General features: G+C 45.3%; 4 protein-coding genes across 5 annotated transcripts in view; 2 read left to right on the top strand and 2 right to left on the bottom strand.

The window, feature by feature from the left end:
* Positions 1-362: 362 nt before the first annotated feature.
* Positions 363-10,162, top strand: LOC111843044 (gamma-aminobutyric acid receptor subunit rho-1-like). Of its 2 annotated transcripts, XM_023810262.2 has the most exons (10): positions 363-674; positions 1,868-1,915; positions 3,230-3,336; positions 5,796-5,863; positions 6,556-6,779; positions 7,578-7,660; positions 7,741-7,881; positions 7,991-8,143; positions 8,237-8,433; positions 9,116-10,162. In XM_023810262.2, exons 1-10 carry the CDS (start codon positions 571-573, stop codon positions 9,392-9,394), a joined length of 1,404 nt encoding a protein of 467 aa, XP_023666030.2. In that variant the 5' UTR covers positions 363-570; the 3' UTR covers positions 9,395-10,162. The 2 variants fall into 2 exon arrangements, with proteins under 2 accessions (XP_023666030.2, XP_023666031.2); XM_023810263.2 differs by lacking the exon at positions 1,868-1,915.
* A 69-nt stretch (positions 10,163-10,231) lies between these two features.
* On the bottom strand, positions 10,232-18,777 carry LOC111843046 (xaa-Arg dipeptidase). The gene is made up of 8 exons (XM_023810264.2): positions 16,797-18,777; positions 16,238-16,671; positions 14,766-14,914; positions 14,402-14,544; positions 14,035-14,189; positions 13,809-13,944; positions 13,288-13,395; positions 10,232-12,925 (listed from the first exon to the last, which is right to left on the bottom strand). The coding sequence occupies exons 2-8, from the start codon at positions 16,661-16,663 to the stop codon at positions 12,708-12,710; spliced, it is 1,335 nt and encodes a 444-aa protein (XP_023666032.2). The 5' UTR covers positions 16,664-16,671; positions 16,797-18,777; the 3' UTR covers positions 10,232-12,707.
* A 155-nt stretch (positions 18,778-18,932) lies between these two features.
* On the bottom strand, positions 18,933-22,265 carry pnrc1 (proline-rich nuclear receptor coactivator 1). Its single transcript, XM_023810267.2, has 2 exons — positions 21,269-22,265; positions 18,933-20,497 (listed from the first exon to the last, which is right to left on the bottom strand). The coding sequence occupies exons 1-2, from the start codon at positions 21,632-21,634 to the stop codon at positions 20,030-20,032; spliced, it is 834 nt and encodes a 277-aa protein (XP_023666035.1). The 5' UTR covers positions 21,635-22,265; the 3' UTR covers positions 18,933-20,029.
* Positions 22,266-24,035: 1,770 nt separating this feature from the next.
* The window catches only part of rngtt (RNA guanylyltransferase and 5'-phosphatase), a 62,652-nt gene continuing 60,770 nt past the window's right edge, over positions 24,036-25,917 (top strand). Inside the window, exons 1-3 of the mRNA XM_023810268.2 lie at positions 24,036-24,502; positions 25,226-25,335; positions 25,714-25,817. Coding sequence (XP_023666036.1) covers positions 24,439-24,502; positions 25,226-25,335; positions 25,714-25,817 — 278 coding nt within the window. The 5' untranslated portion in view covers positions 24,036-24,438. The remainder of the gene's footprint in view (positions 24,503-25,225; positions 25,336-25,713; positions 25,818-25,917) is intronic.

Here is a 25,917-nt window from a genome sequence, read left to right as displayed (position 1 = left end):
GGCATTTTTGTTGTTCAGTGATAAGATTAGTTTTGCCACTGAATTAGGACAGCCTTCAATTACCCCGCTTTTTTAACCATCCTGCGTGCGATCCAAGAACCAAAAATTAGGTCTGTTCATTAAAATATAGTCCTGAATAAAAACAAAATCGTAGTTCCGCAACATCAGCAACCGTGTATATAACATGTAGTTAAAGTGTTAATTTATTAATGGACAGACACCTCTAAACAGTAAAATAGTTTTACTATGCGTGATACACGTGTGCATGAATAACGTCGCACTGTAATTAAAGTAAAAACGCACAAAAGAAAAGTATCGGATACAAATAGCTGCGTGTCTCATGACCCACAGCTTCCCTATTAACCTGCCAGGACGAATCTTTGGGAGCGAAAATCCGTCCCATCTGACATGGAGGATTTGTGGGTTTAGTGGAAATTGCTTTCCACTGCGAAAATTAAATATCGTCCCACGTTTCTGTACGCGACTTTGCCGGGTTCCATAGTGTCGTATCCTGCACGATCTAAGCTTCTGCCTGCTTTTTATCTGCCTCCCTCCGAGTGTGTCGCCAGGATGCAAATGGAAACGTTGCTGCTGCTCTGCATGTGTGCGCTTGTCGCGGCGGGCAGGTCCGATCGGCGTGGCGGCCGCCGGCCGGCGACCTACGACCGGAGCAGGTGAGGAGGACGCCTTTCGCTCTAAGAACCTCAGAAGTCTGTGGAATTTGTCCTAAAGATCCATATTCATCCCTCTGTAGGAGCCAGATAACACTCCACGGATTTCTGACCTGCTCTATTTGAGATATTATCGTGGTGGGCAATTTGTTCCGGTAGATGACAGATATTCCTGCGAAATAGATTAGCCGGGGTTGGTGGTTATGTACAGTGACCGTGTTGCGCATTGCTGTTATTCAAAATTATAAATAGCCAGAATATTTAAAACTTACTGCCCAGTAAAATATCATTCTCGCATAATAGGCTACGTTTCTGCATTGTAGTGTTTTATCACACGTATTTAACGATGCAAGAATGTCATCATACGGTTGTCTAACAATACATCTGTTTCATTTAGACTCCACAATGTTTACTAATTATACGTGAACTCAGGAAGAGTGTTGCGCTCCAAGTTATTTTGTGTTTAATGGTTTATTCTATGGATGGATGTAAGGATGGATACTTCATGAATCCCCGGGGGAAATTTATTTATCTAGAATTTGTGTAGAATTATCTACAGTTTCTACATTTAAAAATATAATTGGGGGAGATCGCCTGCCTACTAACTGCACCACCGATGGTTCCCTCTTCCCCCAGGAGTTCGACAGACTGATGCTCTGTGATGTTCGAGGCTGGTATAGCTTGGCTGTGACCAGCATAATTCTCTTTATGTGAAATCTGATGATGAATGAAACCACTTTTGGGGTGGATTTGTTCTTAGATGCACATATGCCCGGAGCTGAACGATGGAACGTTATAGCAATTATCAAATGCGATGGACTGGCATCCCGTCCAGGGTGTACCCCAGCCCCGTGCCCTATGATGGACTGGCATCCGTCCAGGGTGTACCCCAGCCCTGTGCCCATGCTGCTGGGAATAATCTCCCCCATGACCTCTCACTGTTGCCCCTCACTGTTACAGTAGGGCCAGCACTTCTATCCTGTATCTTAGAAATCTATAATACAAAGACATGGTGTAGATGTTCATTTAAAAAATGCATCTGTTCCTGTATTTCAATATATGTGCCTTCATTACAAAATGGAATATTACTACATCACCCTTTCCAAGAATGGTGTCCTTGTCAGCTTTCATTTTTGCCTGGTAAATGTGACTCTGAGAGGATCTCGGCACATTAAACTTCTTTTCTCTACAAGCAGACAGAGGACAGAATCTGAAAAGGGTGTCACAAGTTACAAGTCTGGCAGGTAAGTCAAACCAGATCTGATAGAGTGTCTGAACACAGAGGAGGCCTGCTTTCGAGCGTCTGAACACAGAGGAGGTCTGCTTTCGAGCGTCTGAACACAGAGGAGGTCTGCTTTCGAGCGTCTGAACACAGAGGAGGTCTGCCTTCCGGAGATGCACACGCTGACCGTCGCCGGCTGCTGGTTTATGGCGGGAGGACTCTCCACTGTAATAATGTCATCGATTTAGCAGATCATGTAAATCTCTAGGGGTATATGCACTTACTGTGGTATTGGACGTTTCGAGTTAAAAATATTGAATGCATCCCGACAGATGGGTAGAGTAATGCCGCGGAATGGTGAGCTCTAACCTGGGGGGTCGCCATGTTAATTTTTTCCTGTTTAATGAAGAAGATGAAGTGGATTGTTATACAGTGGAGTTCCTGTTGACATTGAGTGAGTGATTATTTATCAAGGTCATTGCATTTAAGCCATATAATTTGCATGGGGTGCAAAGGCTTGGTGTGCGTCCTGTATGGGCCAGTCTCTCAGGGCAGAGGCTACACAGACACAGTGCTGCAAGAATATGTGATATCACACTGTGGTAATACTCTGCATTTTGTGGCATGGCATTTAAAATTACTGGAAAAAACACATTGGGTCAAAACGCAACACAATATAACACATATTGCCATTACAACAAGTATAGTTGAAAAATGGTCCACAGAATTCCCTAAGATATGATTCTATGTTATGTGCGAGGCTTATCAAAGCTACACGCTGAGAATAAGTTTGTTCTGAATGAAAAAAACAACATGAGTAACAGAGTAAGTTTGTTCAAAGGGACTAAACTCAGCCCAGTGCCTGCGGTCCGCTAATCATTTTCACACATGACTTTTTTTTACCACACTTTCATTACCACACTCTCAACAACCCCCACCCCCCCCAGCTGGCTTTAAATGAGTTGGATTGAAGAGTGAGAGCCGGGTAGCCAACATTTATCCAGAACTTGTGGAAACTCCTTCAGGACGTTAGAGAAGCATTACAGGATGCTACATCTGGGAGCTGGTTGAAGGAATGACAAGCGTCTGCAATGCTATAATCGAAGCCAAAGGGGGATATTTTGAAGAGTCTTTCATGTGAGCCACGTCTCCTGGCTGTTGCAGTATTTGACATGTATGACTCATCGCCTCAAGGCCTTTTACTGAATAACAGCTTAAATCGAGACAATTGCATTAAAAGCAGGTGTGTCCAGTCCTTTGACTGGTGCTGTACACTGGAACACAGCAGCACCATCTCAGCACCTACATCCTGAGCTCCTTCTTCTCTTCCCCGCAGTCCCATCCGGAGGAGAAGTCCGGACATGACCAAGTCCCGCACGATGAAGTCCGAGCAGATTTTAAGGATAAGGGAGCATGACTTCACCATGAGGCCCGGCTTCGGGGGTGAGTCCAGGTCGTCATTTTCCTCTCTGATCCTTGCGGAAATCTTGTCATACAACAGAGGGACCTCCGATCCGTTCAGAGCATGATGCTGTGACTTACACTGGCAGCATAATTTAACACAGAGGGAGGCTGGGGCCTGGCTGTTTGATTGGTCCACTCTGACATCCATCCATCCATCCATCCATCCTTCCATCCATCCATGCAATCTCTGTAACCACTTGTCCTGTTTAGGGTGGCGCAGGTCCAGGTTGTTGAAAAATTTGCAAATCAAGTTGTCTTGTTTTTTTTTGTCATGATCAGTACGATATACAGTGAAATGCTTTGTTGCCTAATTCCAAGACTGTGGTAGCAGGACACAGAGGCATAAAAATAACTTTAAACAACAAACATTAAAAAATAGCTGTAAATATCCATAACCATGTGACAGTCTGTTATATAGAAATGTTTAGTTATGTAGCAGACCAGGGCTGCTCCTGGAGGTCTACCAACCCTGCAGAGTGAGCTGTGTGGGACAGTCTGAGACAGAGCTGGGACAAAGCTGAGACAGTCTGAGACATAGGTGAGGCAGAGCTGGGACAAAGCTGAGACAGTCTGAGACATAGCTGAGGCAGAGCTGGGACAAAGCTGAGACAGTCTGAGACATAGCTGAGGCAGAGCTGGGACAAAACTGAGACAGTCTGAGACATAGGTGAGGCAGAGCTGGGACAAAGCTGAGACAGTCTGAGACATAGCTGAGGCAGAGCTGGGACAAAGCTGAGACAGTCTGAGACATAGCTGAGGCAGAGCTGGGACAAAACTGAGACAGCCTGAGCCAGAGCTGAGACAGAGCTGAGGCAGAACTGAGGTAGAGCTGGGACAAAGCTGAGACAGTCTGAATCAGCTGAGACAGACCTGAGGTAGAGCTGAGTCAGAGCTGGGACAGAGCTGAGGCAGGGCTGAGGTAGAGCTGGGACAAAGCTGAGACAGTCTGAGTCAGAGCTGAGACAGACCTGAGGTAGAGCTGAGTCAGAGCTGGGACAGAGCTGAGGCAGGGCTTAGTCAGAGCTGGGACAGGCTGGACATTATGGCTGTAGCTGAAGTGAAGCACACAGGCCTCCAAACCTGAATAATCATTAGGGAAATGCGCAGATTTGCTCGAGCTCTGATGGTATGTAGGATCAGGCAAACTCCCATTACAGTATATGCTCCTTTGGGAATGACGGTAAATAGCCATTTGTGAGATTAGGCAGCCGTGAACATAAAATTACGTGATGAGATGAGATGTGTTTCATTGACTCCCAGAGGGGAATTTGCATCTTATGCAGCTCTAATTCAGATCGCGATAACAGAGACGGACGCAGGACAGGGAGTGAAATACGGCACCAGTCGAAAGTTTTTGCACACACTGGTATTTTTTACATTTGCATACTTAACATTTACTACAAATACACTGAATTTTCATTTATAATTGTTCACTCAACTTTCCAATGCTTAACAAGAATAAAAATCTGTGATTTGTGAAATAAATGGAAAAATTGTAAAAAATCTCTGTTGTGTAAAAACTTTTGGCTGGTAGTGAAAATACAAATAAAAATGTGCAAATATTAGAAAGCACAAGGTAACCTTTGCATATGCTTCGTGACCTGTAATGGCTGGTAGACGCTGCGTTCCTCCTCCAGTCTGAAAACCCCAGCAGATGACGCGACTTGGAGCTGTACTTGAAGTTAGAGGTGCAGGATGTAGAGAGGAGTGGAGTGAGGTCAACCCCCCCCCCCCCCCCCGAGCCCCCAGTGTGCACACAGTACTTCTGCACAGTACAGTCAAACTGAGAGATCGCTGAGATTCGAAGCTTGAATTTAGTTATATTCTATGAATTTACAATAAGCTCATACACTGAGTGGTGAAAATAATCATTCAGCTAATTAAGCTTCTAGAGATTTAGATAATATATTCAACCAAAAATAATGAAAGTATTTTGTTTAGTGCCTTGTTCAGTGTCTGGTTATTTAGTCCAGTACTTCCGACCCATGGGCTCCATAGTGTGACTGTAAGTGTGTGTGCCCTGTCACTTTTCTTTATTTCACCTTGTATTATTTTTATCTCATATGACTGTCCTTTTATATATCATTATTTTACAGTACTTGTTCCCAGTACCTCACCCATGTCTCTGATTGCTTATTTTGTGTGTCTGCTCTTTTTTTTCCTTCTTCACTTCTATATGTAAAGCGCCTTGAGCTGAATTTCATGTATGAAACTCTGGAAAGGTGGAGAACCTTAGAACCTAGAATAAGTTTTCAGCAATAAGTACTCCCCAGACTTGAAATTCCTTTTCACAGCCAGAAGGTGATTCTGTATTTGTTTTGTGATTGTTTCATTATCAGTCCTTGTCCAGCACTCTTCTTCGTATTTTTCTCATGCATTATAAATAACACCTTTCTCTCCTACAGTTATTGTGTTGAAACATTTTGCGATTTTTAAAGGCCCCCCAATTCCAGTTGGTGTTGATGTACAAGTTGAAAGTCTCGACACGATTTCTGAAGTTGATATGGTAAGTCCAGGCATTACCCAACTTACTGGACTGTCTTTTAAAGTCTGTTAACAACGCATTATTAATGAGCTACATCAACACCAAAAATTGTTAAGGTTGTGTCCCTTACAGAACATTAACTTACCGCAAGTCTCAGTGCTTATGGCTGAGAACAGATAATTCTATTATTAAGCCATTAAATAGGTAAGTTATGCAACGTTATAAATTAACATATTAGAAACCATTAAACACATTGAGATAGATGTATATTGTACATATGCTGATGCATGACAGGTGTCACAATGTCTTTGTCAGTCAGGTAGACAAAGCAGTGGTGTGTGTGTGCGTGTGTGTCTGTGTATGTGTGTGTGCATGTGGTAAAGCCTGAAACTTACCTTTTGGGATATTTTTTAGGTCCCCATTTGGATAACCTTAATAATTATCTGTGGATGTTTGATTACTTATGGTTAAGGTTAGGTTTGGGTAGCGGCTAAGGTTGGCATTGGTGCCCATAGAAATGAATGGACGGTCCCCACAAAGATGTGGATACAAAGGTGTGTGTCTGTGTGTGTCTGTGTGTGTGTCTGTGTGTCTGTCTTTGTGTGTGTCTGTGTCTTTGTGTGTGTCTGTGTGTGTGTCTTTGTGTGTGTGTGTGTGTGTGTCTCTGTGTCTTTGTGTGTGTCTGTGTCTTTGTGTGTGTGTGTGTGTTTCAGGACTTCACCATGACCCTGTACCTGCGGCACTACTGGAAAGACGAGCGTCTGGCCTTTCCCAGCACCAACAATCAGAGTTTAACATTCGACAGCCGGTTTCTGAAGAAGATCTGGGTCCCCGACATGTTCTTCGTCCACTCAAAGAGGTCCTTCATCCATGATACCACCACAGACAACGTCATGCTCAGGGTGTTTCCCGACGGCAACGTCCTCTACAGCCTGAGGTACCCACCACCCTAATCCATTTTAATGACACTGAGGCGACTCTCTGCTGCGTTACGTTCAGGTGTCACCTGACCTCACTGGTGCAGTACAGCCCCCGATGTGTGCAGCTGCAGCGTGGTTTATGTCACGGATTGGCCTTTGTCTCTGGCCAGCGGATTGGGTAGATAAGCCTGAAACAAATGGAAGTGTAGGCATGATTGGGAATTCAGTGCCAATCAGGACAAGCATGTCAGCAACTGCTGGAGTGGTGGATTGGGGTTACCCTAATGCTGTTATTCCAGGCAAAGGGCCACAAAGGAACTTGGAGATGTATCTGTCAAATTACCATCCCTTTCCAGGTGAAACGCAGCTGGGAATTTCCAGGGCCTCGTTCAGCACAGATCACAGTCGGACTAGAGTTTGCAAGGGCAGGGATGCCCTGCACCCAGGAGAAGTGACATTCTTACTTCCCAGTATCTGTACCTTCACTCGCCTATTTCTAAGGTGTAATTGCAGATTTGGCCTGTAGAGGGTGCTTCGTCACGTCTTTACCTCTGGACCCCAATATCTCCAACGGCTTCTGCTAACGCGTCATGTTCAGTTATCATTACTGCTTTCATCAACTCATAGCTAGTGAATAATCTGAATATAGTTCAGGTCTCCCGCGCAGTTCCATTAGGGGGGTTTCCCCTATGCGGTGTCATTTCTGACCAAAGCTGAAATAGTAAAATAGTGACGGAATATTGAAATGGGAAAAAAAAAAACACTGATCATCGCATTTAATCAAATGGTTTAATGACACTGATTTTTGGTTGCAGGGTTACAGTGACTGCAATGTGCAACATGGACCTCAGCCACTTCCCCCTGGACACACAGACGTGCTCCCTGGAGATCGAGAGCTGTAAGTCGTCCGTGGCCCGTCCGCGTTGCCCCCCCCTCCTTTGCCCTCCCCAGCGCTGAAGGCCCACGACTCCGTTCCAGATGCCTACACCGATGAAGACCTGATGCTCTACTGGAAGAAGGGCAATGATTCCCTCAGGACAGACGATAAGATCTCGCTCTCCCAGTTTCTCATCCAGAAGTTCCACACCACCACCAAGCTGGCCTTCTACAGCAGCACAGGTACAGCGTGGTGAATACGCTCCCCATCCACAATGAGGCGCTGATGACCACGGCCACCAAGCATGGATGCTGATTGGAGATTCTTCGGTCCCCCTGCCGCTCCTTGCAGGCTGGTACAATCGGCTGTACATCAGCTTCACCCTGCGTCGCCACATCTTCTTCTTCCTGCTGCAGACCTACTTCCCGGCCACGCTGATGGTCATGCTCTCCTGGGTGTCCTTCTGGATCGACCGCCGGGCCGTCCCCGCCAGGGTCCCGCTGGGTAAGGTACCTCAGGAGTGACTGTTACCCACATAACCTGTAAGTCTGCAGTGGCCTGGTGCTCCAGAAGTCCTCTCCCCTCTGATGATCCCAGGTATCACCACGGTGCTCACCATGTCCACCATCATCACCGGAGTCAACGCCTCCATGCCGAAGGTCTCCTACATCAAAGCCATCGACATTTACCTGTGGGTCAGCTTCGTCTTCGTCTTCCTCTCCGTGATAGAATACGCTGCTGTCAACTACCTGACCACCATGCAGGAACGCAGGGAGAGGACGCTGCGAGATGGAGTAAGGCAGCTGTAAATCGTCTGTAGGCAAGCAGTGGCTCCTGGTGTCACATGTGCTTTGAACACATTCATGACCAACATTAGCAAAAGTGCAGCTTAGCTGCTGTGGTCTCATTTTACACTTGAGCAGCAACTCAAAGAGGTATTTACACATCCTTAATTCCACATGACACTGTGAAACTTACTTTTGATTAATTGCAACAGACATACAAAGTGTTTTCCACTGCATGTAGAGCTTTTTAATTAGTGAGTGTAAACAGGCTTTAAATCACTACCTCCTCCCACTGCACCTCCTGCAACCTCCTCCTGCTGTCTCCCGCTGCACCTCCTACTGCCTCCTTCTGCTACCTCCTCCCACTACACCTCCCACTGCCTCCTCGCACTGTACCTCCTGCTGCCTCCTCCCACTGTACCTCCCACTGCCTCCTCGCACTGTACCTCCTGCTGCCTCCTCCCGCTGCCTCCTCACACTGTACCTCCCACTGCCTCCTCCCACTGCACCTCCTGCTACCTCCTCCTGCTGTATCACCCACTGCACCTCCCACTGCACCTCCCGGTACCTCCTCCTGCAACCTCCTCCTGCTGTCTCCCGCTGCACCTCCTACTGCCTCCTTCTGCTACCTCCTCCCACTACACCTCCCGCTGCCTCCTCACACTGCCTCCTCCTGCTGCTCCTTCCCCAGTTGCCCTGCACCTGCGGGCTGGCACACCCTGACCAGGTAATGGCGAGCAGGTATGGCAGCATGGACATGAGCGCGGCGAGGAGCTACAGCACTGCGGAGGACGGGGACACACGTGAGAGAATCTTAGTGCAGCTGGCCTTAGGGGGTGACGGCAGGACCGCGAGCCTGGCAAAATCGGCGCTTTGGATCGACACACATTCCATAGACAAGTACTCTCGCATGGTCTTCCCTGGGGCCTATGCCCTTTTCAACATGATCTATTGGTCTGTCTATAGCTAACAGCTACCTGACGGACAGAAAGTACCTTTTATGCAGATTCAGAGGAACAACCTCCATACACTTCAAGAAAAACTGGAGCTGCTCAGTTGTAATTGCTGTTTACATCTGTGTGAACAAATACCGTACAGAAATATTGCAGAATTATCAAGGAGTGTATTTTTTGTGTGCCACTCTGTGGCAGTCAGCTTGGTATGAACGTGTATCAGAGCGAGACCTTTGGAGAGAAGCATTTGCCTCCGATTCTGCAGCAGCTGTCATGCAGACCTGCTAGCAGAATACAATCAAAATGGCTTTACACAAGTTCCTGTGAGCCTGTCGAAGCGTATCTATTTTTATAAGGTCGATTTCATCAAAATGATTGATTTTGTTTATGGAGATGACAAACATGCATTTTATAAGAGGATTTAGCGACCACAGCTCAGAATAAGTGCAGTTTAATTTCTGAATGTATACATTTACTTTTGGTTGGATAAATTCACTTAACCCAGAAGCATTTTTCTTACCTTTCATTCACACTGAATATAAATTTTCCTGTAATTGATCATGAATGATAAATGTTAAATTACTCTAATAGAAAAATATGTGGATTATCTAGTTAGATCGGTCACATTCATCATCAGTGATTCTCCTATTATTTAGCGTTACATATTTTTGAAACCAAACTGTGTTTGCCATAATTTTTTGATGTCAGGTGGTTTCTCACGTAGGATTTTGACGCTTCAGAAACACCCTGTAGTATGAAATTCATATGTGTCCCCCCACCCCCCCGACAAAACACAAGGTGAAACTGTCCTATGGAATAAGCACTGGTTCATCAAAAATCACAGCTGCCAGTGGTCTCTCCGATACTCTTTAAGGGAATGTTTGTCCACTGATTAATATTTTGGATTTGACTAGCAATAAAAATACAAACCTTTCACCAACACATTCTTGTTTTGTGAACCATTTGCTACACAGAACTCATTTTAATTTTCAGTAGTATGAACAGTCAAGTCTACAAAACATTAATTTTTAAATACTTAAGGCAAAATTACCATGAAGGTAAATACAGTACTAAAGACCTCAGCTGTTACAGCAAAGTGAGGCCTTTCTCTCCCTCACTCACATCAGTCAGAAGCCCCTACGGGTGTCATGAGTCCTTGTCATTTAAAAGTTAAAAGATCAAAAAGATAAATGGGCGTTTTCCACTGTTAAGAAAAAATGTTGTCCTATTACATGGACTGATAAGCCCAGCTGATGAATGATCCTTCCCAATATGTCTGTACATGAAAAGATACCATCAATGGGTTAAATTACTGAAGGATTAAATATAAGATATGTGCAAATTGACAATGGGTAACACACTTATGGAATCTATAATAGCGGATAAGGGCTATCAAAAATGGGGAAAAAACACAAAATACAGAAATGTGTTTTCATAAAAAGTGATACAATCGTCCAAAAACATCCATCATCAGTCTGATTCCTATGCATAAAAATGACAAGACCTATGCCGTAAGTAAGCAGATGCTGAAACATTAAGGTGTGCGCAAGAAGCTTTTTGTTGTTACATTATTAATGCAGAAGATTTGCTAGATAAAGCGCAATCGTGATTGTTGAGAGTATCGGCGTATATTATGGTAATCAAGACCAGCTAATACAACCCCCTGGAACCACCCCCCCCCACAATGCTCAGCCTGAAGTTATGGTCTTGGTGGTTCAGGTCATTAAAAGTTGTTATATTCATATAATGCAGTCTACTGCAAAGGATGTCTTGTCATTTTTAGTTAATATTTACCTTGTCTCATACTATAAGAATAGATGCATTATAGATCACAATCACAAAGGCTTTCCAATGCCTTAACTAAATGTAAAAATTTTAAACAAACGTTTTTTTTCTTCATCAAAGTGCCCTCCCTTCACCTGCAGCAAAGACTGGGTTACTTTCACCTCCGTAACGTCGCCTGTACCAGGCCACACCTTTCAGACTCTGCTGCCGAGTCCCTCATTCACGCCTTTATCTCTAGCCGTCTTCACTACTGTAACTCACTACTCGCTGGTATCTCCGCTAAATCTCTTCATAAACTTCAGATAGTTCTGAACTCTGCTGCCCCCCTCCTTACTCACACCCGCTCCTATCAACACATCACACCCGTTCTGCAGAGCCTGCACTGGCTCCCTATAAAAGAGCGCATTCATTTCAAAATGCTGCTTCTGACATTTAAAGCTCTTAATAATCAAGGTCCATCATATCTTACTGATTTGCTTCTACCCTACCAGCCCCCCCGCAGTCTGGCTCTCTCCTCACCCCCCCTTCCAGATTACATCGCTATGGTGACCGTGCATTCTCCCGTTTAGCTCCCCGCCTTTGGAACTCACTACCTACTACCATCCGTTTATCGACCTCTGTTTCAGATTTTAAAACCAAGCTAAAAACCTTTTTTGCTCAGGCATTCAGCCTTCCGTATGCATAATGTATAATCTGTTTTCTGTGTACTTTCTCTGTAAGGCGTCTGAGTTCTTGTAAAAGTGCTATATAAATAAAATGTATTATTATTATTATTATTATTAGACTAGCGGCTCGCATTATAAAATCCTCACGGTACAGACTGAGACTGGCGGCACGTATGATAAAATCCTCACGGTACAGACTGAGACTGGCGGCTCGCATTATAAAATCCTCACGGTACAGACTGAGACTGGCGGCTCATATTATAAAATCCTCATGGTACAGACTGAGACTGGCGGCTCGCATGATAAAATCCTCACGGTACAGACTGAGACTGGCGGCTCGCATTATAAAATCCTCACGGTACAGACTGAGACTGGCGGCTCATATTATAAAATCCTCATGGTACAGACTGAGACTGGCAGCTCACATTATAAAATCCTCCCGGTACAGACTGAGACTGGCGGCTCGCATGATAAAATCCTCACGGTACAGACTGAGACTGGCGGCTCGCATTATAAAATCCTCACGGTACAGACTGAGACTGGCGGCTCGCATTATAAAATCCTCACGGTACAGACTGAGACTGGCGGCTCGCATTATAAAATCCTCCCGGTACAGACTGAGACTGGCGGCTCGCATTATAAAATCCTCACGGTACAGACTGAGACTGGCAGCTCATATTATAAAATCCTCATGGTACAGACTGAGACTGGCAGCTCACATTATAAAATCTTCACGGTACAAACTGAAATGATCAATATCCTTGCAGATGGGGCGGCTTTCGAATTTCAGCCCACTAGATTATTTAAAGGTACAGACAACTCTTATTGTGACGGGAAAGGCACAGGTCGTGAGAGCAGGCAGCTTGTCCTGGGGTAACCATCAGGCTGAGGATGCCCCTGCTGGCTGTTGGGGGCGCTGTTGAGGCTTGGTGCTGGCTCCTCCTGCCTGCTGTGGCTGCCCCCGCTGCTCGCTCAGCTTGGCCTCCGCAAACTCGTCCCTGACGCGCTGCAGCAGCTCTGGGCAGAGGAGCACGTCCAGTGCGGTCATCGCCAAGGCCTTCGCAGTGCGCAGTGTGTAAAACTGGGCCTCTTCAGCTCCTGCAGGGGTTTGAGGCGCCTCTCAGACATGCTGCACTGAATCTCTCCACACTGCCCATTAAATTACATACTCTCTGTAAAACCGAGATCCTGATTAGCTTACAAAAATACCTATTACACCGTGGAAGGGATACCAGTCTACAAAACTGGAAGGTGTTTTGCTTTTTTTAAAACTAGGTTTTCCCATCCATCCATCCTTCCTTCCATCCATCCATCCATCCATCTATCCTCCAGCCACTTACCCAGTACAGGATCATCTGTTATCTATGATAAAATGTGTTTCATATTTCTCAGCTGAGAGGAAGGAACAGGATGCCATAGAGCAGTAGCGGCCGGCGCCCCCTGCTGTATCGTAAACGTACCTGCAGCTGCGGTGTACTCCGCCGTGTGATTCAGCGCTGCCGTGCCGATATAGAAATACGGGTGGATTCCTGGCGCCACAAACGACACGTTTCCGAAGTCGGTGGAGCCTGTGAAGCAGTCGGGTATTTAGGTATCGTCAGTATGCTCAGCTGCAGGAGGTAACAAAAAGAGCCATGATTAACAAATCATGTCCTCCCAGATCAATCCATCCACACGTTTACATTAACTTTAAGTAACTGCAACCGCCGTGTGTTAGATAGACCAGCGGCACAGTGAGCTCACCCCAGGGGGTGTGGTCTGCATGGCGGGACACTGCCAGTGATGCTGACATCACCCCCTGTGGGGGCGTGGCCTGCATGGCGAGACACTGCCAGTGATGTTGGTGTATGGGTGGAACCCGAATATCTTGATATCTCGTTTTTGCACTTTCACTGCAGCAGTGACGGAAAGACTCGCGCCATGGTGGATGTCAGAGTTTCTTGAGCTTATCGTTCTGTGCAGCTTGTGGATTCGCTCTCACCCGAAGAGCTGCTCAGAACCTCTTGGTCGGTGGTGAACTGAACCCCCAGGGCTCGGCCGTTCTCTTCGTATAAGCGGTCCAGGGTGGTGTTACGGAGGATGCTGTGGTACTCGTGCTTTGAATACTCCAGCTCGACCTGGAAGACGTGGTACGGCGTTATGGCAGATCCGAAGACGTTTAAGAACGAAGCAGAGGACACTGCGGCTAACGCTAGCCGGGATCTTACGCGGCAGCCCGTTGCCATGGCTGCAGACCGGAAGCACATCTCAGCCTTGGCCTTGATGGTGGACAGATCCTGCCACTTGGGGGTCCGCAGGTAGAACACAAGCTCGGTGTAATCTGGGATGATGTTGGGCTTGACGCCGCCATGCTTGATGATGCCTGGTGCAGAGGAGAGGAGGAAGAGAAGCTGGGGATGTCAAACGTATGCAGCCTGAAGCATCTCACAGCTAAACACACCATCGCCGTGTACGGAGCTGAATGCAAGGAATGTCAAAGCTGATGATGACAATGCCAGGTGATCAGAGGGAACGGCACCATGCCATTGCATCGCAGCAAAGGCCACAGTGGAAGGAGACCCCGCCCATCCTCACCATGGACCCTCCAATCCGGCTTCAGCTGCTGCCGCAGTGCAGACAGGCTGTTATAGGCCGAGACGGCAGCATCCAAGGCATTAATCCCCTCCCAAGGGTAGGCAGAGGCGTGCGCCGCTTTGCCGTAGTATTTCGCAGTCACGCTGAAAATGACATCGGAAGAGGGACCCTTTCACCGTCACATCATGGGAACCTGAGCCTTAAGGGCTGAAGGCTTTATGTTGAAAGAAGGTCAGTGTAGCATGCAGGTAATAGCATTAACGTAGACCGTGTGGGTTACAAAATCCATCAACTGCCCCAAGCTTGATGTGCTTATGTTCTGATGTCCAATTGTGAAGTATGTGTGAATGCTGAATATCCTTACTCCACCACTGCTACAGCTGGGAGATAGGGGGCGTCTTCCTGGGAAGGATGGGCCATGAAAACTACATCAATCCCCTCAAAGGCTCCGGCCAGGATCATGTCCACCTTTCCGCCGCCTTCCTCCTCCGCCGGAGTCCCCAGCACCGTCACCTGCGGACAGGTGAAAGGTCACGCAGAGATTATGCTGATCCACGGCAAACTCGGAACCGATCACAAGGTTTACAGCGTAAGAAGCGGGGGCCTGTCGCAGATGGGATGCCAGCTGATCGCAAGGTCATTAAGGGCCACTTAGGGGCTGTCCGGGGCTGATTTGGCCCCTACGAATGCTGAAGCCAAACCTACACCACTGAAAGAGACCATGAAAGCTTTTAAATGACTTTAATGGAGATTGAGCAAAAAAATGGCATTAACTTACTGTACAGTAAGTACAGACGCTCCTCTACTTACGAACTTTCAGACATACGAACGAAGAGGACTATAAGCCCAAATTGTGTTCATTGGGCTCCCGTTTCCTGTCCGCAACATCATTTTTTTTTTTCTGCGTACCAATTCCGCCTAGTACGTCTTCTGGCCGCTACTCCCGCCGCGCAGCAGCGTAGCGTGCGTACTCCCAGCATCCTAGTCCTTTGTACTTGCGTACACCCTTAAAATGATGTTGAATAACGACTTACGAACGTTCGTAACGTATCTCATTCGTAAGTAGAGGGTCGTCTGTATTAATAAATGCTGTATGACAGCAATGATTAAGGGATAAAACATGTACTGTTGGCATTTAGTGACATTAATTGTTGAACTAGGAAGGAGGTCCCTGAGAGCTAGTAAGGGTTAGGCTCTCTCTTACTCTCCTGATGCCAGTAATGGGCATCCCACAGCTGTATCATAACAACGAGGTACGAAGTGCGTGTTTTACAGCAATACGGCAAGTGTAGCCAGACTTTCACCCCACCTGGCTTTTAAGTCATTATCGATTAACTCTGTAGATAAGCAGTTTAAATGCACAGAATTATGATGCTCATAGCTGTGAAGTAATGAAGGGACATTAAAGGTAGGACCTAGTCGTAACTGATCAGCATTTCCAGAACATGGTCACTAACATACTCTGAGATTCATGGTTAAACACCATTTATCTTGAGACTGTGTTTTTACTTTTGATATATATTTTTTTTTATATAAATGTCTAATGTATTATATCCATACATTAACCTTCCGTTGTGGGGGTCTGGAAACCATGGGCACGAGATAGGGAACCCAGGGTGGGGGGGGGGGGTCAACCCATCGCAGAGAGGGGGGGGGGAACCAGAGCACCCAGAGGACACCCCACAACGACACGGGGAGAACATGCAAACCACACACATAGAACCCCAGGGGCCAGAGGCGACAGTGCTAACCACTGCACAACCATGTATTATATGAAATGGCTAATTTTCCTTAAAGTCAACCCATTCTCATGTCGCTCGTCTCGATGTACAGTACCTTAGTGCGCACAGAACAGTCAGGCATGCTCTCCAGAACGCCCTTCAGCCCCAACGCCGCGGCAGCCCCCACCTCTGCGATCAGGTTGTGTCCACAAGCATGTCCGATGCCGGGCAATGCATCGTATTCGCACAGAAATGCCATATTGAGCACGTCGTCGCCTTCCTTTCCGCCGACTGGCCCCCAGGAAGCCCGGAATGCCGTTTCCTGCGTGTAGTGACCCTCCACATGCCATCCCTTCTCCTCCGAAAAGAAGCGGACCAGTCGGTCATGGGACTTCTTCTCTTCATAAGCTAGCTCGGGGCAGCTCCATATGTCTTTGCTTAGGAGAAAGAGGCTATTCTGCGCTTCGTCGATGCACCTGCCGGCTTTCTGTTTGCACTGGTCCAGCTGCTCCCGGGATACGGTGCAATTCTGTGCAGCCATAATCAGCACTAAACGAGCGAATCGGCGAAGGATTTAAAGTATTATGCAGTTAATGGGGGAAATAATCAATGAATAGGAGCAATCGTTTTACTTTTTAATTAGTTAATGTAGTGACGAATTCTACTGTACTTACCACAGTACAGTATTTTTAATCAGTTAGAGGATAGGCTGCTATTTTCGTGCGTCAAGTCATAAAGAACATTATTAATAAATATATATCGTAGATTTCTTGAGTTTTAAACCAGTTCAACAAATCAACATGTCCCTCGGTGGTTCGGTATGGTCTGTACCGCTCAGTTTACGGTCTTTTATAGCGAAGCTGTTCTGCGCAATGCATCATAGTAAATGTAGTCAAACCACGAGTGCTTGGCGTACATTATTGGCGAGGACTTCTATTCTTAAAACTACAAGTTCATAGATACTCTAAAATATTTCTCCAAGTTCGCTTGAGAAGGTCTAAGTGTAGTATTACATAGCGAGTTGTGTGCGGGGTGCATATGTCAAGTTTATAAATATAGCCTAATATTGCGCCATAATAACAGTAAAAACATGTATCAAAATGCCACGAGTGTTTAGTGTTTGTTTTATGCCAGAATGTGACTGTTTATTAATTCAATTAGGATTTTAAAAGATAATTTAAATAGCCGAAATGGAAACGGATAACAATCGACAACTGGACTTTTATGTCAGAAAGACATTAGCGCAATGAAAATTTAAGATAACGGAAAACACAATAATCATAAAACGCATGTATAACTAGCCTATATTGACAAATGTCGCTGAAAAAAACGATAACCTATGTTTTTATCGCTTTTTTTGGGATTCTCGTTTTTAGTATAATTCTGATACTTTTAAAATAAATGACAGTTATATCGTTTTCTGTCATGCAGTCTTACTTGGTGAATTTAATAAATAAGTATTTTAGGTAATATTTATTACTATGATGCGACCAGTTTGGCATCACCAGCACAAACCCAACACCGTAATAGTATTGTAGTCAATGTCGCGTTTTATTAGTGACCTGCTCGATTCCGCTTTGTAGATACAATGGACCCTCGAGTTACGACCGACCTGACATACGAACAACTTGGGTTACGACCAAAATTTTACTTTTGGATTACGACCAAAGTCTCGAGTTACGACCCGAATGCCGATCGAGGCCGAAACGTGCATCCGCCTGTGCGGCTGTAAACAAAGAGTCGAGATGCCCGACGGGCGTCTGTAAGCGTCAGTCTGAGCCCAGATACGCCTGTTTGTGGGCGTCATTTCGGTCAGTGCAGTGCTTCATGCAATTCATTTCGCTAATTGGCATCAAAATGCTCCCCCAAAAAGCTAGAAAAGAAGCTAAGGAAGGAAGAGAGGGTAAAGAAAGCAAACACAATTGAAAAGAAGAAGGAAATTGTGCAGAAATATGAGTGGCGTTCGTGTGACCGATCTTGCTAATATGTAGGCCTACAGCATGTCGAAATCCACCATCTCGAGTCTTACAAAGAAAAGATTTGTATAAGGAAGCTAGTGTTGCAAAGGTGTTCCTCAATTTAGTAAGTCATGATCAACAGAGTTAGACGAGGTAGAAAGGCTAGGCACATTTTATAACTTTTTAGTGAGTACACTAGGAATTTACTGGGGTTTCTGGTAAATTACTCACATTATACAACCGTTTTTTATTATGAAAAGGGTAAGGGTGTGCTTTGGGAGGTTCGGATCGCATTATGGGTATTTCCATTGACTTGGCTTCCGACAAACTTCAGTTACGACCAACCCTCGCGAACGAATTGAGTTCGTAAGTCAAGGGTCTACTGTAATTCAATGGTTTCTTGAGATTGTTCGCCAATTCCTTATTCTTTCTTCACAAAATAAACTTTTCCGTAAACATCACGCACGAAGGACAGATACAGATTAAGTGAGAAACACTATGGTGTTTATCGCTATTGAATACGAGTGAACATTTCCCAGTCATATTCTGGGCACTTTATATGTTTTAATTTACTGCCATACACATCAAATGTAGGGTGCGATTGTATAATGCAGCAACGGACAGAATTCTGAGCACTACACAACTGTGCAGCATTGAAGGATTATTTTGTAATCAAACTTAAGTACTGCTGAAATGACGGGGCAACAGAGCTTGATAAGTAACGCAATTGCGTCCAATTATGGGAGGATGATTATGGTGTGAACTACAGGACTGCATTTTAAGATTTAAGAAAATTTTACAGGTGCACTGCGAGATGACAGCATTATGAATCACTTAAAGACAAACAGCAGCTTAGGGGGAGGCCAAATATGTTTTAATTTATACACATATACATAAAATTATGTATGTGTATGTATGCATGTTCACTCAAATGCAGAAACACAAATGAACATACAAACTTCCAATTAATAAGTAGGGCGGTATGCAAAAATGCTTATTTTTCAATACGTGAAATAAATTGTTGCAACAAAATGTTTTGACTTTTGGAACCAAATGTTTTCCAGTCCGTGTAATTCAACTGGATCAAAGAATGTAGAGCCCCAGCAGCCCAGCTTCCGGAAGTATTCCATGCAAATCTGGATTTTAATGTTCACTTTTGGTTGAAAATGCCCCTTTTGTTTGAAGACTCAGCAGTATGCTGACCCACTGGAACATGTATGAAAACAGTCATGTCCTTCATGGAAAAAGAGAGAACTCAGTGCTGGTAGTTGGAGGAATCGAATGCCAAATATGCAGCAGTTTGTCTTCATCTGAGATCAGATATTCTTTCTTTCTTTTTATTATATTAATCTTTCACATTGTCATTCCAGCATCTTGGTTTCCTAGTGATTTCCCAGTGAACGTCTGTGTTCCTGGCCATCACGGGTAACTCGATTTCGCAGCAGACTTTCACATTGTTGTCCCAGCTTCCCGGCCCGGTCGGACCACAGGATCAGCAGCCACTCCAGGAGAACGAGTCTCAGGTACATCACAGAGGCCACAGTCCTTTGCATCTTCGTCACTCAAATAGCCCACGGACGCTTCCATGCTTGTGCAAAAACGTAAGAATATATTCTCACTGTCAGTGTGCCCAGATAGGTACTGCAGCCTATCAATGAGTCCATCTCATGGCACACAGTATATTTTCAAATCTTAGGTAACAAAACTATACTTTACTCTTTTTAAAATAACATGAAAATACACATATTACATGTTTTTACAATATTTACATGTACACAAGTTCATTAAGTCCCTTGAAAACAAGGTGGACGTCCTGCAGAAATCAGAAATGAAAATTCCAAAACTCAAAAAACTTTGTTGCAACAACTGCTTCCGTTTTTCCATTATCTTCGGTGTCAGATTATAACGGGTCTGTCCGTTTGGATCATTTATACTTAAGTCTCTTGAAATTACGGGTTTGCCTGGACCTTAAGTAAAGTCTTTAGATGCACTGTCATCTGCTCTCTGCTTTGGTCGCGGTGCCGGGGGACTTTTTCCCCCACCCAGTGACTGGGCGGTTTGGGCAGCACACTGGGTGAGGGGGGTTCGCTGAACTTGGCACCTGCATAAACCTTCTCTCCGTCACGGAGGCTGTCTTCGGCAACAGGCTCGGCCGGGTGGGCGCTTATGATCTTGCTGTCGTCGGTCGCATCGCGTGCCTTTTCCTCCTCCTCGTGGCAGAGAGGAGAGCTTGACTTCTGCTGCTGCCTCCTGTCACCCCTCCTTGCCGACGTAGCCACCCCGGGTGCGTTAACGTGCCGGTTCTTCTGGCCGCATCCATTGCGGTTCTGAGCTGCATGTTCGTGTTTGAGGCCATGAACAGCCGGTACATTTGGCTGGAGCCCTTTCTCAGGCCGGGCCGATTTTGACTTCAGCACCTGCAAAAAAAAATTAAAAATTAAAAATACATAATCAGCACCACCATAATGTCGCATTTTTATTATTTATCTTACATGCAATTATTAAAAACAACACAGTGAGTTAAATTGATTTCCGCAGCTACAGCACGCAGAACCCGGATGCGCTTCTCTGTGTCACTGTGTTATGTAAACATTGGCAGACTGGCAGCGCCGCCGCCTCCCTTCATGCCGGACGGCTTCTGCTGCACGTCCGCAAAACACAGCGCCAGCCTCGGAGCGCCGCCCCCGTTTGCGTAAAGCAGGCAGGGCCCGCTGACGTGCGCAAAACACGCCCTAAATGCATCCTATTCCAAACTTCGTCATATTTTCTGCTGTCAATACCGTAGCGGCACGTCCAGTTTCGCCTTCGGCAGACGCCGATATCGCCAATTCCATCTACGTTTGCATTTTTTTTTACGGAAGCGACGCACGTCCTGCAGCCTGCGGGCGAATAAATGCTTTTAAAATGTAAAGTAACTGAAAGCTAACACAACAAAGTCAGATCGCCCGACATTAAAATACATGACGCATGAAGGAAAAAAAATATCGGCGGTCCATATTTAATGCACTGCAGCCGAATATTTAACTTGATAAACAGGAACTACAAATAAAGACTGCAGATTATTTGTTATTGATTCGGTTTACAAATCCCGAGTGCGTAAGATGAACAAGGAACAATAAATCGAGGCATTTAAATAACAGCCTGCAGCCCGATTGCCCCAAATGAAACCCATCATTATCTGATCCTACCTCCTTTTTGGCTCCATGTTTCAGCTGGTGGAGTGTGAGTACAGTGGTCTGCGTCCGGCTGGCGACGCCTTCGGAATTGGCCGCGGGGGATTTCGATCCGGCCACTACGGTGTTGTTGATGTCCGCGAAGCGCGCAGGGTTTGCCCGCAGCGAGCCCGTGTGCCTCTGCTGCTGCTGCAGGCTGTGGAAGCGGCTCTGCAGCCCGGCCGCGCTCGGACGCGCTTTCCTGCCGCCCTTCTTGTGCAGGGCTTGTCGTTTGCTCAGATGCGAGGTCAGCGGCTTGTTCTCGATATTATCGAGGCTTAGTCCATCGTGAGAACTGAACGTTTCCCCAAGCATGGCTTGCAAATCAGAAGGCAGATACATCGACTGTTTTTGTTGTCAAATCCAGCAAGCGGAATGTGCCTAGCGAGCGCTGCAGCTCCCCTGGGCTCAGCCGCCGTGGCGTCGCACAAAGCTGTGTTGAAACGAAGATGTAACTAGCGACGAAAGCGACGCCCGTCCCTCGATGGCAGCGTCCTCGGAGCGCTCGGCTATACACGGCGTATACCGAAGTTTGAGATGGCGCAGAAAAAGTGCACGAAAATGGCGTCAGTCACTTCCTGATTGTAAGCACAAAAACACGCCCACTACGCCACACAAAGAAATATCAGCAAATGTAGAAAGTATTTCGCTCCACTAATAGTCCAACGATAATGGACACACAGCTCAAATGAACAAAACTCTAATTCATTAACTAAATTATTGAGAGAAAAAACTTTACCTATTGCTGTTGCCTGTTTACGTAGCCAAACTATAATCGACGAAAACTCGAAATAACTAGATTTCAGCTGTTTAAATGTATATCCCTTATTTGTTTTAAGATGTCCCTGAACTGTTTTTGTCCCCTGGTAAATTTTAATAAATTAACTCGTCGCTCTCAGCCGAAACAGCACTGGAAAAACTCCGAGCCCGAAGTGCATTCCTGCTATCTAAGCGAAGTCCTAAGATTCCAATCCAATCAGTAAGGGCCTTGGTTGACGCTCCGCCCACAATTCAGACGTCACAAAGTATTAGATACATTTTAATGAACCGCCCCGTTTCGGTACTTTCCAAACTTACTGCAGGCTGGAGGGTTTCTATGGGTCCCGCATCCGGTTTTACCATCAACTTGCGGAGTCTCCAGTTGTGTGAAACTCTAACGGTGTCGTTTTTTTTGTTTCGAGTTCCTCCAACACATCACAGTTAGCCCAAAGTACTCTTTTTACGGGGTTTTCCATTTTACCTACGGCAAACACTTCTAGAGAATTTCATGGCATATACAGTTCACATTTTTAATGTTAAGGGTCTTTCATGATAATTTTATAAAGTGTATTTTCAAATTGTTCGACTGTTACATGCTACCTGAGCAAAGTATTCTGATGTACTGGAATATAGTTTTCATCACTCAAAGTTAACAGGATTATTCTATGTAAAAGTATACGTGTTTGTTAATAAAAAAAACTAAATTCACACAGGTGGTCGGTCCACTAGCGGTCTGTCCTTCGTAAACAAGCCTTTCTCTTTTTTCACTTGCTATATCAATGGTTTATTTAACGTGAAATAAAAAAAAAAATACTACTTAGAGAGGAGTGCTTTTCCAATGAATACCATGTCTTGGGCACGTCATTTACCGGATGTACAATTTTGTCCTTAATTAGCATTCTCAGCGCATGCCTGGTCTACCACTGGGAAGGTCAGGCTGCTGCTGTCTGTCAGCTCGATAGCTATGCCTGGTTGGTTGGCTTAGGCATTGAAAATCTGCTAGGCAACAACTGCTGTCCTTGTTGCTGGGGTAAAATCTCATCACGTGATGTAGAAACTTAGAATATTATTGGTCGCTGATCCCCCCGCCCCGCTAGCTAATTTATTTATTTACGTAAGTTAGGATACGTATACTTCATACCGCCATACAATCAGTACAGGGGCGTTAAAATGGGTTAGAGAGTATTTTGTTATGGGAGTAACAATGGATTCTCTTTCAAGATAATAAATATGTTGATTCTGGCAGAGTCTGAGGAAGGCAAGCATATTGCCAGTATGTAGGAAAACAAAGACAAAATAAAATAAAAAATGCAGGTCATTCTTATACCTTTGCTGTAACATTACAACCAAATGTAATAATTTGCAGCAACGACGTTGTAACAATGTTGTGTGACAGGCAGAAACTAATATCAATAACATGAGTATGTGTTGTTTCATCTATGTAGGCCTACCATATCTTACGTCATTTATTACGCTAGAGTGCAGTCTCGACAGACCCCCAAGCAAATCAGTTCTCTGTGCGAAGCTAAGAATATGATACTCCTTTCAATTTAATTTTAAATACAGTATGTTGCGTGTCTAACTCACTGTTTTTCTTATGCATGTCTCTGTGATCAAAGTAATGCTGGAGAATAAGGATGTCCTTGCCAAAAATAAAATAAAAATATGCATGAACCAAAAATCTGATTGGGTAGTAACTCTTCACCAAAATTAAACACGTTACATAATTATAACAATCGCATGCGTGTTAAAAGCTTTTCTTCCTAACCGTGGTTAACTGCCTGCCTAAAGTCAAAATATTGTATTATAATAGTACTCTTCATTGCAACCGCAGACGTAGAGGTCACGTTATTGTACTGGTTATTACTGGGTATTACACCTTTCGTCTCACACAATATAAACATTGAGATTTCAATGACTAACCATTATTTTGGCGTCTCTTTATAAAGTGCGCACAATCCGTTGCTTTCAGGCTTCAGCTACCATCTAGCGGTGTCTTTCGGTTACTGCAGACATTCCTACTGCCAGACCAGTGCATTCTGGGGGGAAATGTGGAGGATTTGATTGTAGTTTAGTCGCGGATACTAAACTGGGTTCCAGAAAACATAGGACAGTTTGTGTTTTATTTGTCACACTTGACTTTCTATAGTTTAGTTTCTGGTAGAATAGAACTGAACGATATGAGTTTATTGGCGAGAAAGACCAGGAATCTCCAGAATTGTGCTAGTTATTTTTTTTAAATTTTAAGGCCCAGGAGCCGCGGATCAGAAGTGCTACAGCCCGCGGTGGAGGGTTCATCTCCAGGAGGTCTTTCTAATGTGGGGCTGATCGATTTCTTTATTCTTACAAGGAGTTTATCTACACAAGAAGCGCTCGAAAACCATAAGATGTCACACTCAGGGGCACCTCCTCGCTGGCGGAATTGTCCAAGAAGGGGTCGACCAGTGGCAGGTGAAAAGCTAGCTAGCTACACAAGCTGTGACCATTACGCTAGTCGGCACCGCGATGGCGTACATATCAGTTATTTAATCTTTCTGTCGCCGTAATGTAACAGACGGCGCCCGGTCTCCGGTGCCGTGCCGTGGCAAGAAAATTGTTCATGAATACGGCTTGGAGCTTGCTGGCTAAGCGAAGCTAGCAGCTGGGTGATTTCCAGGAAATGAGAACATAAGCGCGACTAGCCGGTTAGCCGGTTAATTGAATGGAATCACGTGTCATGATACCGCGCGGGGGTCTTCGAACCGCCTTCCATCGCGAGGAACCGGCGCGAGCCAGCTAAGCTAGAGCTCTGGCTCGGGCTCGGGCTCGGGCAGCGGACGGGCGCTTTGCTCGCGCCGGTCACGTAGTGCTCCATACGTGACGTTGGCAGGGTCCTGCTCTGGTTGCGTTGCAGCTGGATAAAGTGTTTGTCAATAGAGGGAACCTCTCATATCACGCCTCAAAATATTAAGGGGACATTGCAAAGAGAAACTAAACGAAAATATGCTTTATAATGTTATACTGGGCGCTTCCGTGTGCAAAAACTAGGATATGCATGGGTGCTGATGACCTATTAATCCCGTCATGTTAACTTCGCTAGGGAATGTGTCTTGGATTCGTGCCTGTATATTTAGATTTTTTACCGTCAAGTGCTTCATTATGCACTGATTATCCGTTCCCTTTTTAAAACCTCAGGAAGATTTCTGCCCATGAAGACTATGCTGGGGCCGAAATATGATGACCTTGTTCCCGAAGAGAACAGATTCCACCCCAGCATGTTGTCCAGTTACTTAAAGAGTCTTAAGGTAAATAAGAAGAAAGTGAGCTTCTCAGGCACAGCCTCTGCTCTTCAGGGCTGCCGCTGTCCTCCCATTAAATACCGGCATAGTATGTTCCAATACGGGATGGTCCCGTATTATAAGGGACAGGTGATGTTATTCAACATTTTTAACTTATAGTGATCATACTGATTTTAAAGAAATACTTAAGCTATAGTGCTATACTTGGAATTAGTATACTTAGTCTTTAATCTTGTTCGTCCTGTTTTTAGTATCTAATTGTACGTCTGAATGCTGTCTTTATTCTTGCTCTCTTTATACTAGATACCAGTCACTTACAGTTTCTAAGAGGAATAATCTGTGGTCTGAAGTCTAATGGATAGTGACATTCTTTCCCCTCCCCAGGTCAAGATGGGATTGCTGGTTGACTTGACAAACACGAGTCGATTCTATGACCGGAATGAGATCGAAAAGGAAGGAATCAAATACGTGAAGCTTCAGTGTAGAGGGTAAGGGGGCTTAGGAACCCCCCCCCCCCCCCCCCGATAAACAGATCTTTGTATTAGATGATTAAGCATCCAGTGTCTGCCTTTCCTGTGCCATTGGCAG

Source organism: Paramormyrops kingsleyae, chromosome 19 (assembly GCF_048594095.1).
Source record: "Paramormyrops kingsleyae isolate MSU_618 chromosome 19, PKINGS_0.4, whole genome shotgun sequence".
In the NCBI taxonomy this organism is placed as follows: Eukaryota; Metazoa; Chordata; class Actinopteri; order Osteoglossiformes; family Mormyridae; genus Paramormyrops; species Paramormyrops kingsleyae.
The sequence above is the reverse complement of the archived record's forward strand: the minus strand, read 5'-3'. Positions and strand labels throughout refer to the sequence as shown.

What these genes read in the sequence shown, in the direction of transcription:
- LOC111843046 (XM_023810264.2), bottom strand. Translation starts at nt 16,663, where the DNA reads ATGGCTGCACAGAATTGCACCGTATCCCGGGAGCAGCTGGACCAGTGC. An exon ending in GCCGGATTGGAGGGTCCATG is followed by an intron (nt 14,190 to 14,401) that starts GTGAGGATGGGC and finishes CCTCTGCACCAG; the next exon opens with GCATCATCAAGCATGGCGGC. An exon ending in CCATGGCAACGGGCTGCCGC is followed by an intron (nt 13,945 to 14,034) that starts GTAAGATCCCGG and finishes CACGTCTTCCAG; the next exon opens with GTCGAGCTGGAGTATTCAAA.
- pnrc1 (XM_023810267.2), bottom strand. Translation starts at nt 21,634, where the DNA reads ATGTATCTGCCTTCTGATTTGCAAGCCATGCTTGGGGAAACGTTCAGT. An exon ending in AACATGGAGCCAAAAAGGAG is followed by an intron (nt 20,498 to 21,268) that starts GTAGGATCAGAT and finishes TTTTTTTTGCAG; the next exon opens with GTGCTGAAGTCAAAATCGGC.
- LOC111843044 (XM_023810262.2), top strand. Translation starts at nt 571, where the DNA reads ATGCAAATGGAAACGTTGCTGCTGCTCTGCATGTGTGCGCTTGTCGCG. An exon ending in AACGTCCTCTACAGCCTGAG is followed by an intron (nt 6,780 to 7,577) that starts GTACCCACCACC and finishes TTTTGGTTGCAG; the next exon opens with GGTTACAGTGACTGCAATGT. An exon ending in GGCCTTCTACAGCAGCACAG is followed by an intron (nt 7,882 to 7,990) that starts GTACAGCGTGGT and finishes CGCTCCTTGCAG; the next exon opens with GCTGGTACAATCGGCTGTAC.